At 46.0% G+C, this 13,606-nt stretch overlaps 1 protein-coding gene across 7 annotated transcripts in view; it reads left to right on the top strand.

Annotated features, from left to right (window-relative positions):
• coasy (CoA synthase) overlaps positions 1-13,606 on the top strand; it is a 160,867-nt gene that overhangs the window by 134,641 nt on the left and 12,620 nt on the right. For all 7 annotated transcript variants that reach the window (XM_070864659.1, XM_070864662.1, XM_070864664.1 and 4 more), the window contains one exon: positions 5,352-5,436. In XM_070864659.1, coding sequence (XP_070720760.1) covers positions 5,352-5,436 — 85 coding nt within the window. The remainder of the gene's footprint in view (positions 1-5,351; positions 5,437-13,606) is intronic.

The following is a 13,606-nucleotide window of genomic DNA, read 5'->3' as shown; positions in this document are numbered from 1 at the left end:
ATCGAATACGGTCAGGGTGATGATCTGGACTAGTTTTGATCGCCTGGATGGGTCGGAGAGGAATTTTCCCAGATTTTTTTCCCCAAATTGGCCTGGGTTTTTATCTGTTTTTTGCCTCTCCCAGTAGATCACATGGCTCCAGTTGGGGTGGAGTGTAGAATGTTTCAGTATAAGGGGTGTCGCATTTATGTGGGCGGACTGGTTGGGCTGGGTGCTCTTTACCTTTCCGCCATTGTTCATTATTCATAAGTTTATATGTAACCTTCAGGGCTGCTGACAGAGGGCCGTGCGGCTCTTTGTCAGCTAGCGCGAACACGATGGGTCGAAATGGCCTCATTCTGCGCTGTAAATTTCTATGTTTCTATGAGTTCTAATCACACCATGGCAGCTGAGCAATTTATATTCAGCTAATGACATAAATCTGGAATAATAAGCTAGTATCAGTAATGGTGATCATGCAACTATCGGATTGTTGTAAAAACCTATCTGGTTCACTAATGTCCTTTAGGGAAGGAAATCTGTCATCGTTATCTGATCTGGCTTATATGTGACTCCAGACACAAAGCAAAGTGATTAGTTCTTAACTGTCCTCTGAAATGGTCTAGCAAGCCACTCAGTTGTACCAAACCACTATGAAGAAGTATACCAAGAATAAAACCGGACAGACCATCCGGCATCAACCTAGGTGCCCGACACCACAAAGGCACACCCAGCCCAGTCGACCTTGCAAAATCCTCCTCACTAACATCTGGGGACTTGTGCCAAAATTGGGAGAGCAGTCCCACAGATTAGTCAAGCAACAGCCTGACGTAGTCATACTCACAGAATCATACCTTTCAGCCAGAATCCCAGATTCCTCTATCACCATCCCTAGTTATGTCCTGTCCCACCGGCAGAACAGACCCTCGGTGACTTCCACACTAAAAATGAGTTCTCAGGTGACTGAAGAGTCCATTGCGGGACCGACAGTCTCTGTCACATGTGGGGCAAACGGTGGTTGAAGGAACGGGTGGGTGTGGTGCCTGCATTGCTGTGCGCTCCTTCCGCTGTCGACACTTGGCTTCAACTTACTCTTGGCGAAGAGACTCGAGGTGTTCAGCGCCTTCCCGGATACTTTTCCTCCACTTTGTGCGGTCTTGGGCCAGGGATTGCCAGGTGTCGATGGGGATGTTATATTTTTTCAAGGAGGATTTGAGGGTGTCCTTGAAATGTTTCCTCTGCCCACCTGGGGCTCGCTTGTCGTGTTGGAGCTCGGAGTAGAGCGCTTGTTTTTGGAGTCTTGTGCCAGGCATGCGGACGATGTGGCCCATCGAGCATGGTCAATGCTTCGATGCTGGGGATGTTGGCCTGAGCGAGAACACGGATGTTGGTGCGTCTATCCTGCCAGTGGATTTGTAGGGTCTTGTGGAGGTAGCGTTGATAGTACTTCTCCAGTGTTTTGAGGTGCCTAATGTACATAGTCCATGTCTCTGAGCCATATAGGAGGGCGGGTATCACCACTGCTCTGTAGACCATGAGCTTGGTGCCGGGTTTGAGGCCCTGGTTTTCAAACACTCTCTTCCTCAGGCGACCGAAAGCTGCACTGGCATGCTGAAGGCGGTGTTGGACTTCGCATCGATGTCTGCCCTTGTTGACAGTAGGTTCCTGAGGTATAGAAAATGGTCCTGTCATGGATTTTGATAACCATGTGTAGTGCTGTGTGGCAGGGGCAGGTTGGTAGAGGACCTTTGTCTTACGGATGTTTAATGTAAGGCCCATGTTCTCGTACGCTTTGGTGAAAGTGTTGACGATGGCTTGGAGTTTGGCCTCCAAGTTTGCGCAGACGCAGGCATCATCTGCTACTGTAGTTCGATGACGGAGGATGGGACGACCATGGATCTGGCCTGGAGGCGGCGGAGTTTGAACAGATTCCACCACCAACAAAAGTGGTGGCACAGTGGTATACTGTTGGGAGGGAGTGCCCCTAGGAGTACTCAACATGTACTCTGGATCCCACGAGGTCTCATGGCATCATCAAACACGGGCAAAGAAACCTTCTGCTGTATACCACCTACCGCCCTCTGTCAGCTGATGAATCAGTACTCCATGTTGAACACCACTTGGAAGAAGCACTGAAGGTAGCAAGGGCACAAAACATACTCTGGATGGGGGACTTCAAAGCCCAGCACCAAGAGTGACTCGGTAGCACCATTACTGACCGAGCTGGCCGAGTCCTGACGGACATAGCTGCCAGACTAGGCCTATGGAAGAGAACCAACATGAGGGAAAACATAAGAACATAAGAATTAGGAACAGGAGTAGGCCATCTAGCCCCTCGAGCCTGCTCCGCCATTCAACAAGATCATGGCTCATCTGGCCATGGACTCGGCTCCACTTACCCGCCCGCTCCCCATAACCCTTAATTCCCTTAATGGTTAAAAATCTATCTATCTGTGATTTGAATACATTCAATGAGCTAGCCTCAACTGCTTCCCTGAGCAGAGAATTCCACAGATTCACAACCCTCTGGGAGAAGAAATTCCTTATCAACTCGGTTTTAAATTGGCTCCCCCGTATTTTGAGGCTGTGCCCGCTAGTTCTAGTCTCCCCAACCAGTGGAAACAACCTCTCTGCCTCTATCTTGTCTATCCCTTTCATTATTTTAAATATTTCTATAAGATCACCCCTCATCCTTCTGAACTCCAATGAGTAAAGACCCAGTCTACTCAATCTCTCATCATAAGGTAACCCCCTCATCTCCGGAATCAGCCTAATGAATCGTCTCTGTACCCCCTCCAAAGCTAGTATATCCTTCCTTAAGTAAGGTAACCAAAACTGCACGCAGTACTCCAGGTGCGGACTCACTAATACCCTATACAGTTGCAGCAGGACCTCCCTGTTTTTGTACTCCATCCCTCTCGCAATGAAGGCCAACATTCCATTCGCCTTCCTGATTACCTGCTGCACCTGCAAATTAACTTTTTGGGATTCATGCCAAAAAGAGTTTCATGCATAAGGACCCCCAGGTCCCTCTGCACCGCAGCATGTTATAATTTCTCCCCATTCAAATAATATTCCCTTTTACTGTTTTTTTTCCCACGGTGGATGACCTTACATTTTCCGACATTGTATTCCATCTGCCAAACCTTAGCCCATTCGCTTAACCTATCTAAATCTCTTTGCAGCCTCTCTGTGTCCTCTACACAACCCGCTTTCCCACTAATCTTTGTGTCATCTGCAAATTTTGTTACACTACACTCTGTCCCCTCTTCCAAGTCATCTATGTATATTGTAAACAGTTGTGGTCCCAGCACCGATTCCTGTGGCACACCACTAACCACCGATTTCCAACCCGAAAAGGACCCATTTATCCCAACTCTCTGCTTTCTGTTAGCCAGCCAATTCTCTATCCATGCTAATACATTTCCTCTGACTCCGCGTACCTTTATCTTCTGCAGTAACCTTTTGTGTGGCACCTTATCGAATGCCTTTTGGAAATCTACATACACATCCATCGGTACACTTCTATCCACCATGCTCGTTATATCCTCAAAGAATTCCAGTAAATTAGTTAAACATGATTTCCCCTTCATGAATCCATGTTGCGTCTGATTGATTGCACTATTCCTATCTGGATGTCCCGCTATTTCTTCCTTAATGATAGCTTCAAGCATTTTCCCCACTACAGATGTTGAACTAACCGGCCTATAGTTACCTGCCTTTTGCCTGCCCCCTTTTTTAAACAGAGGCGTTACATTAACCCCTTGGCTATTCTAGGCCTCGGCTAATAAAGGCAAGTATTCCGTATGCCGCCTTATCCACCTTATCTACCTGGCCTACTACCTTCAGGAATCTGTGGACATGCACTCCAAGGTCCCTTTGTTCCTCTACACTTCAGCGTCCTCCCATTTATTGTGTATTCCCCAAATGCGTTACCTCACACTTCTCCGGAATGAATTCCATTTGCCACTGCTCTGTTGTGGTGGTGGTGACCGTTCAATTACTTGAGCCACAAAGTTTTTAATATTACCGAGTAACATTAGGGTTTATGAAGTGGAGATTAAAATAATTAACCTCGACACAGTCTGTTAGGAATCAAACACAAGTCGGTTTATTTTACTTGCAAGGGAGAGCCGAGCCTCCAAGCCAACCCCTGTAGAACTCCTCACACTCGCTCTCCCCGAACAAAGAACACACAGGGTTTTTATACACTTACTCAACCTATAATGGCCGGACATTCAATACATGAGACATACATTGATTTGAATAGACACAGCCCCTTGTCACTCAAGGCGAAGATGATTTTTATACCACCTGTTCCTGGTACCTTTCCCCCACTGTCTCTTGGGTGTTTATCCAACTTTGGAATGTTATCACCCTGTGCCTGGCTCTGCTTTGACCTTTGCTCATACTGGATACCGTTTTTGCTCATGTGTCGGTTTGAGACATACCATGCTATCTCTCGTGTTAGGACAGAAGGTACGCAATGCGGGGCCTTGAGACATTCAATACAGATGTACAGTTCTCAATCTAATTCTTGTTTGTACGTGTTAGTTTGTAAGGACTGCTTCTAATTTTACTTGCACGTACACACTTTAATCCTTTATTCCATGTCTGATATGTCCAGTGTGACCTTTGGTCCCACTTCAGTTTAATACCACATTTCCTGGGGATAATACGCTTTGATAGTACTATGCACACTCTCTAAATTTGAGCCTGAAATGAGCTTTTGACCACATATCTGCAGCATAACTAGGACCGCCTATTTCCACCTACGTAACATCACCCATCTCTGCCCTTGCCTCAGCTTATCCGCTGCTGAAGCCCTCTTCCATGCCTTTGTTACCTCTAGCCTTGACTATTCCAATGCACTCCTGGCTGGCCTCCCACATTCTACCCGACATAAACTAGAGGTGATCCAAAACTCGGCCGCCGGTGTCCTAACTCGCACCAAGTCCCACTCACCCATCCCCCCTGTGCTCACTGACCTACATTGGCTTCCGGATAAGCAACGCCTTGATTTCAAATACCTCCATGGCCTCACCCCTCCCTATCTCTATAACCTCCTCCAGCCCCAGAATACCCCCCTGCCCCGAGATGTCTGCACTCCTCTAATTCTGCCCTCTTGAGCATCCCTGATTAAGCTCTGGACTTCCTGCCTAAACCTCTCTGTCTCTCTACCTCTCTTTCCTTCTTCAAAATACTTGTTAAAACCGACCTCTTTGACCAAGCTTTTGGTCACCTGCGCTAGTTTCTATTTGGCTCGTTGTCAAATTTTTATCTGATAATACTCCTGTGAAGTGCCTTGGAACGTTTCACTACATTAAAGATGCTATATAAATGCAAGTTGTTATATATAATTTCTGTTTAAGGAGAAGCTAAAATGTCTAACAGACATTGTCTGGCCGGAGACTGCCACTCTCGTGAAGCAAAGGATAACTGAGGCTGGTGCGGAGGGTAAGTGCCAAGGATACAACATTGCAATGTTAATGAAATTGAACATCCCATCTTCTTTTATGTAAAATTGACTGCACAAAGATCTACTGCTGTGAAGTTGTTTGAATTTAACTTGTAGTTTTCATACTTCAGAGTGCCCTTTGTAGCAGCAGTTTACTTTCTGTAATCAGAGCAATACGTCTTCCTTTTTCCACAACCAAGGATTCCCCTCTATCATGGTTACTACAGTTATACAGGGCCTTGGTGAGACTGCACCTGGAGTATTGTGTGCAGTTTTGGTCTCCTTACCTAAGGAAGGATATACTTGCCATAGAGGGAGTGCAACGAAGGTTCACCAGACTGATTCCTGGGATGGCAGGACTGTCGTATGAGGAGAGATTGGGTCGACTCGGCCTGTAATCACTCGAGTTTAGAAGAATGAGAGGGGATCTCAATGAAACGTATAAAATTCTGACGGGGTTGGATAGACTGGATGCGAGAAGTATGTTTCCCCTGGCTGGGAAGTCTAGAACAAGGGGTCACAGTCTCAGGATACGGGGCAGGAAATTTAGCACTGAGATGAGGAGAAATGTTTTCACTCAGAGGGTGGTGAACCTGTGGAATTCTCTACCACAGAAGGCTGTGGAGGCCAAGTCACTGAATATATTTAAGAGGGAGATAGATTTCTAAAAGCAAAAGGCATCAAGAGGTATGGGGAAAAAGCGGGAATATGGTGTTGAGATAGAGGATCAGCCATGATCATATTGAATGGCCGACTCCTGCTCCTATTTTCTATGTTTCTATGGTTGACAGGGTCCTCGACCATGTCTGTTCTATTTCCCTCAATTCTGCTCTCACCCCTTCCCCTCCCTCTCAGAACCACAAATGAATATAAGAACATAAGAATTAGGAGCAGGAGTCGGCCATTCGGCCCCTCGAGTCTGCTCCCCCATTCAATAAGATCATGGCTGATCTATGTCAACTCCACTTTCCTGCACTGTCCCCATATCCCTTGATTCCCTTAATATCCAAAAATCTATCGATCTCTGTCTTGAATATACTCAAAGACTGAGCCTCCACAGCCCTCTGGGGTAGAGAATTCGAGAGCTTCACCACCCTCTGAGTGAAGACTGTTCTCCTCATCTCAGTCCTAAGTGGCTGGCCCCTTATCCTGAGACTGTGTGAATGGAGTTCCCCTTAACATAGAAACATAGAAAATAGATGCAGGTGTAGGCCATTCGACCCTTCGAGCCTGCACTACCATTCAATAAGATCATGGCTGATCATTTACCTCAGTACCCCTTTCCTGCTTTCTTTCCATACCCCTTGATCCCTTTAGCCATAAGGGCCATATCTAACTCCCTCTTGAATATATCCAATAAACTGGCATCAACAACTCTCTGCGGTAGAGAATTCCACAGGTTAACAACTCTCTGAGTGAAGAGGTTTCTCCTCATCTCAGTCCTAAATGGCTTACCCCTTATCCTTAGACTGTGTCCCCTGGTTCTGGACTTCCCCAACATCGGGAACATTCTTCCTGCATCTAACCTGTCCAGTCCATCAGAATTTTATATGTTTCTATGAGATCCCCCCTCGTCCTTCTAAACGCCAGTGAATACAGGCCCAGTCAATCCAGTCACTCCTCATATGTCAGTCGTACCATCCCGGGAATCAGTCTGGCGAATCTTCGCTGCACTCCCTCAATGGCAAGAACGTCCTTCCTCAGATTAGGAGACCAAAACTGAACACAATATTCCAGGTGAGGCCTCACCAAGGCCCTGTACAACTGCAGTAAGACCTCCCTGCTCCTATACTCAAATCCCCTAGCTATGAAGGCCAACATACCATTTGCCTTCTTCACCGCCTGCTGTACCTGTATGCCAACTTTTAATGACTGATGTACCATGACACCCAGGTCTCGTTGCACCTCCCCTTTTCCTAATCTGCCACCATTCAGATAATATTCTGCCTTTGTGTTTTTGCCCCCAAAGTGAATAACGTCACATTTATCCACATTATACTGCATCTGCCATGCATTTGCCCACTCACTTAACCTGTCCAAGTCACCCTACAGCCTCTTAGCGTCCTCCTCACAGCTCACACCGCCACCCAGCTTAGTGTCATCTGCAAACTTGGAGATATTACACTCAATTCCTTCATCTAAATCATTAATGTATATTATAAATAGCTGGGGTCCCAGCACTGAGCCCTGCGGCACCCCACTGGTCACTGCCTGCCATTCTGAAAAGGACCCATTTATCCCGACTCTCTGTTTCCTGTCTGCCAGCCAGTTCTCTATCTACGTTAGTACATTACCCCCAATACCATGTGCTTTAATTTTGCACACCAATCTCTTGTGAGGGACCTTGTCAAAAGCCTTTTGAAAGTCCAAATACACCACATCCACTGGTTCTCCCTTGTCCACTCTATTAGTTACATTCTCAAAATATTCTCGAAGATTTGTCAAGCATGATTTCCCTTTCATAAATCCATGCTGACTTGGACCGATCCTGTCACTGCTTTCCAAATGCGCTGCTATTTCATCTTTAATAATTGATTCCAACATTTTCCCCACTACCGATGTCAGGCTAATCGGTCTATAATTACCGGTCTATAATGGTGTTACTTTAGCTACCCTCCAGTCCATAGGAACTGATCCAGAGTCGATGGACTGTTGGAAAATTATTACCAATGATCCACTATTTCTAGGGCCACTTCCTTAAGTACTCTGGGATGCAGACTATCAGGCCCCGGGGATTTATCGGCGTTCAATCCCATCAATTTCCTTAACATAATTTCCCGCCTAATAAGGATTACCTTCAGTTCTCACTCGACCCTCGGTCCCCTAGTATTTCCGGAAGGTTATTTGTGTCTTCCTTCGTGAAACAGAACCAAAGTATTTGTTCAATTGGTCTGCTATTTCTTTGTTCCCCATTATAAATACACCTGAATCTGACTGCAAGAGACCTATGTTTGTCTTCACTAATCTTTTTCTCTTCACATATCTATAGAAGCTTTTGCAATCAGTTTTTATGTTCCCAGCAAGCTTCTTCTCATACTCTATTTTCCCCCTCCTAATTAACCTTTTGCTGAATTCTAAATTTTTCCCAGTTCTCAGGTTTGCTGCTTTTCTGACCAATTTGTATGCCTCTTCCTTGGATTTAACACTATCCTTAATTTCACTTGTTAGCCATGGTTGAGCCACCTTCCGCGTTTTATTTTTACTCCAGACAGGGATGCACAATTGTTGAAGTTCATCCATGTGATCTTTAAAGGTGTTGCATCTCCTGCGCTTGTCCTCACCTTTCACCCCACCAGCCTCCACATTCAGCAGACCATCTTCTACCACCTCCAGCATGGTCCCACCACCAACCACATTTTCCCCTTCGCTTTCAGTATTCTGAAGGGACTGTTTCCTCCGTGACGCCCTGGTCCTCTCCTCAATCGCCCCCTCCCATTCCCACAGCACCTTCCTGTGCAAGCGCAGGAGATGCAACACCTTCCCTTTTACCTCATCCTTTCTCACCATCCAGAGTCCCAAACACTCCTTCCAGGTGAAAGTGATTTACTTATACTTGCAATTTAGTATACTATATTTGCTGCTCACAATATGGTCTCCTCTACATTGGGTAGACCAAAGGAAGATTGGGTGACTGTTTTGCGGAACACCTCCGTTCAGTCTGCAATCGTGACCCCGAGCTTCCGGTCATTCATCGCCTTAATTCCCCACTCCACTTCCACTCTGACATCTTCGTCCTCGGCCTCTTACTGTTTCAATGCAAGCTCGAGGAACAGCACCTCACCTTTCGATTAGGCACTTTACAGCCTTCTGGACTCAACATCGAGTTCAACATTTTCAGACCAGAGCCTCTGCCCCTATTTTTTTAGACGTTGCTGTTGATGACTCTGCTATTCCTGTTTACACCCTCTCTAGACCCATCGTTTGTTTCTTTACTTGTCCCATTACCATTTCCTTTTGCTTTGTACAATCATACCTTTTGTCATTTAATCTCCCCCGCCTTCCACCCTATCACAGGCCTTCCCTTTTGTTCTTTCCTCCCATCCCCCCTTTTTATGCCTCTGCACCTGCTTAAAACCTGTTACATCTCTTAACCTTTTCCAGTTCTGACGAAGGGTCATCAACCTGAAACATTAACTCTGTTTCTCGCTCCACAGATGCTGCCTGACCTGCTGAGTGTTTCCAGCATTTTCTGTTTTTATCCCCAATGCAAGTGAAAGACTTGTTGACTGTTTTGTTATCTTCTGGTTATAATTTGTGTATTCAATGAGGTCCACGATGTGACCCCCAGGATGGCTCATTTACTGTCCTTGCTGATAACTCACTGTTTTCATTTTTGCTGGATCTTCGGATATTAAATTTTCCTCTCTGGGCACAGTGCTTGATGGTAGCATGGGATTTTCCTGCCCTGGGCCATTGACACAGTCTAGGATCAGACCCTGGCTGGATCCTTGTGCTTGAAAATTGGGCTAGAAATGGGAGCGCAGCTGCAGGCCAGTCCTGCCAGCTAAGTCACCATGCTGCTTTGCGCCCCCTGAAGACCCCCTACTCTATGGTGGTCCTAATAAAGCCGCCTATGGTATCCAACACGTATAGCGAGAACGATGCAGAAGGAAGCCAAATGTGACCTCCCTCTTCAAAATATCACTAACACAGGGCCTGCACCTACCTCAGGCCCCGGTCCAGGCCTCCTAGGCAAATAAGAAAGTTGCTGGAAATTCCGGGTTATCACCGTGGGACGGAGACCCAACATAATTGGTTCCCCCTCGCCCCCACCCCATTTTCTCCTCACTGCCCCTGAGTAATGCTGATTTCCCAGGTTCAGTGAAGAGGAAATTCTACACTTAAATTCCTGTGTTGCCTTGTGATGTTTGTGCACATAGATGACATATAATCTATATATAAAATATATTAATATCTATGTCTGCATGCACTTCTTGTTGTCATTGGTAAGGAGTGTAATTACAGTGTGGCACATTTGCAGAGACAGTTTTTTAAGGAATGTAATACCATTGTAAAAACTACACAATGTATGAGAACATAAGAAATAGGAACAGGAGTAGGCCATACAGCCCCTCGAGCCTGCTCCGCTATTTAATACGATCATGACTGATCCGATCATGGACTCGGGTCCACTTCCCTGCCCGCTCCCCATAACCCCTTATTCTCTTATAGGTTAAGAAACTGTCTATCTCTGTCTTAAATTTATTCAATGTCCCAGCTTCCACAGTTCTCTGAGGCAGCGAATTCCATAGATTTACAACCCTCTGAGAGAAGAAATTCCTCCTCATCTCAGTTTTAAATGGGCGGCGCCTTATTCTAAAATTATGCCCCTTAGTTCTAGTCTCCCCATCAGTGGAAACATCCTCTCTGCATCCACCCTGTCAAGCCCCCTCATAATTTAATACGGTTCGATAAGATCACACCTCATTCTTCTGAATTCCAATGAGTAGAGGCCCAACCTACTCAACCTTTCCTCATAAGTCAACCGCCTCATCCCCGGAATCAACCTAGTGAACCTTCTCTGAACCGCCTCCAACGCAAGTATATCCTTTCGTAAATACGGAAACCAAAACTGCACGCAGTATTCCAGGTGTGGCCTCACCAATACCCTGTATAACTGCAGCAAGACTTCCCTGCTTTTATACTCCATCCCCTTTGCAATAAAGGCCAAGATTCTATTGCCTTTAATATGGGGAGCGAACTGAATTAAGCCTGTGCGCTGGTCCAGATATCTCTCTGCCCCCCTGCCCCCCCCCTCCCACCATCACCTGTAATGCCATGAGCGATCGACTAGTAATATCTATATTCAGAGATGTAATTTCTATGTTTAATGTTGCAAAATTATAACTTCATTTCGGCTGAAAAACTTGATTAAATATTACCTTCAGATTGAATCACCAGATTCAATTGCTGGAGATTGCCGTTATTTTAAATAACATTGCTGCCTCAGACAATAAACTTACTGATTTCCTGAGCAAAGTACCTAGCATGAAGACTAAACAGGTAGAAGTGTGTTTTAGGCAGTAACATCAAGGAGTTCAGGTGATGTTGAGCTTTTCAGACAGTTGCTGCTGACCGATCGCCCTCAGCCTCAGCATGCTGTGGCCTTGCATCCCATAGTCGCAGACTTTCATTTATAGAGTGCCTTTCATGATCTCAGGATGTCCCAAAGCGCTTCACAGCCAATGAAATACTTGTGAAGTGTAGTCACTGTTGTAATGTAGGAAATGTTGCGCACAGCAAGCTCCCACAAACAGCAGTGTGATAATGACCAGATCATTTGTTTTGGTGTTGTTGGTTGAGGGATAAGAATTTGCTAGGACACGGGGATAACTCCCTTGCTCTTTTTCGAAATAGTGCTACGGGATGTTTTACATCCACCTGAGAGAGCAGGTGAGGCCTCGGTTTAACATCTCATCCAAAAGACGGCATCTCCAACAGTGCTGTACCCCCTCAGTACTGCACTGAAGTGTCAGACTAGATTTTTGTGCTCAAGTTTCCTGAGTGGGACTTGAACCCACAACTTTCTGACTCGGGTGAGAGTGCTGCCCGCTGAGCCACAGCTGACTATGTTAGAAGCCATGACAGCATCTGAAAAGTCTGTCACATTTATTACTCAAAAATTAGCTGCTGTTTAAAAATACAAATCAAAATACTGCGGAGGCTGGAATCTGGAATAAAAATAGAAAATGCTGGAAATACTCAGGTCTGGCAGCATCTGTGGAGAGAGAAACAGAGTTAATGTTTCAGGTCGATGACCTTCTGTCAGAACTGGAAAAAGTTAGAGAGGTAACATTTCTGCCACCTCCAGAGTGATCTCACCACCAAACACATCTTCCCCTCCCCTCCCCCCTCAGTGTTCCGAAGGGACCACTCCCTCCGCAACACCCTGGTCCATTCCGCAGTCACCCCCAGCACCCCCTCCCCTTCCCATGACACCTTCCCGTGTAAGCGCAGGAGATGCAACACCTGCCTTTTACCCCCTCCCTTCCCACTGTCCAGGACCCTTCCAGGTGAAACAGTGATTTACTTGTATTACTTTCAATGCAGCATACTGTATTCGCTGCTCATGATGTGGCCCTCTCTACATTGGGGAGACTGAGCGTAGATTGGGTGACCACTTTGCAGAACACCTCCGTTCAGTCCACAAGTGTGACCCCGAGCTTCTGGTTGCCTGTCACTTTAATTCCCCGCTCCATTCCCACTCTGATCTCTCCGTCCTCGGCCCCCTGCACTGTTCCGATGAAGCTCAACGCAAGCTCGAGGAACAGCACCTCACCTTTTGATTAGGCACTTTACAGCCTTCCGAACTCAACATCGAGTTCAACAATTTCAGACCAGAACCTCTGCCCCTATTTTTTTTGTGTTTTTTCTCTCTCTTTCCCACAACAACTGTTGACGATTCTGCCATTCCCATTTACACCTCGTCCAGACTCATCTTTTGTTTCTTAACTTGTCTCATTACCATCTCCTTTTGCCTTGCACCATCATCCCTTTTGTCTTTTAATCTCTTCTGCCTTCCACCCTATCACTTTTATTTTTTCCTCCCCACCTGCCCCCGCCCCCGCCCCCCCCCGCCCCCGCCCCCCCCCCCCCCCATATCCCTGACCCTACACTTGCTTAAAAACCTGTTGCATCTCTTAACTTTTTTCAGTTCTAAGAAAGGGTCATCGACCTGAAACATTAACTCTGTTTCTCTCTGCACAGATGCTGCCTGACCTGCTGAGTATTGCCAGCATTTTTGTTTTTTATTGCTGTTTAAAAATGTTGGGTTAAGCTTTATGTATTTATGTCAAATTGTCGGTTGTTTTGCAAGAGATGGATTGATTACCATGGAGTGAGATTTGTCAGCTTCAGGTCTCAGCAGCATGCAGCTGGGAAAAGGGAAATGGAAGGTGGTGACATGCATATCCCAACTTGGAGCCAGTGATCAGGAAGGATGCTACAGGCTAGTGTAAATAGAAGCACTTCTTTTCTGCTGTGCTTTCAAATAAAGAAATCCCTGTGGTCGTTCAGTTGAACAAGTTTTAAGAACATAAGATCTAGAATCAGAGTTCTGCTCATCCAGAGTCCAAAGCGGAATTCCCTCTCTCATCACCTCCTTCATCTCTTACTTTGGAGAGCAACAATTTCCTTCCCCAGGAGGAAAAACAAGAAGCGTTGTTGAAT

This window comes from Pristiophorus japonicus, chromosome 21 (assembly GCF_044704955.1).
Source record: "Pristiophorus japonicus isolate sPriJap1 chromosome 21, sPriJap1.hap1, whole genome shotgun sequence".
Classification (NCBI taxonomy): domain Eukaryota; kingdom Metazoa; phylum Chordata; class Chondrichthyes; family Pristiophoridae; genus Pristiophorus; species Pristiophorus japonicus.
The sequence above is the reverse complement of the archived record's forward strand: the minus strand, read 5'-3'. Positions and strand labels throughout refer to the sequence as shown.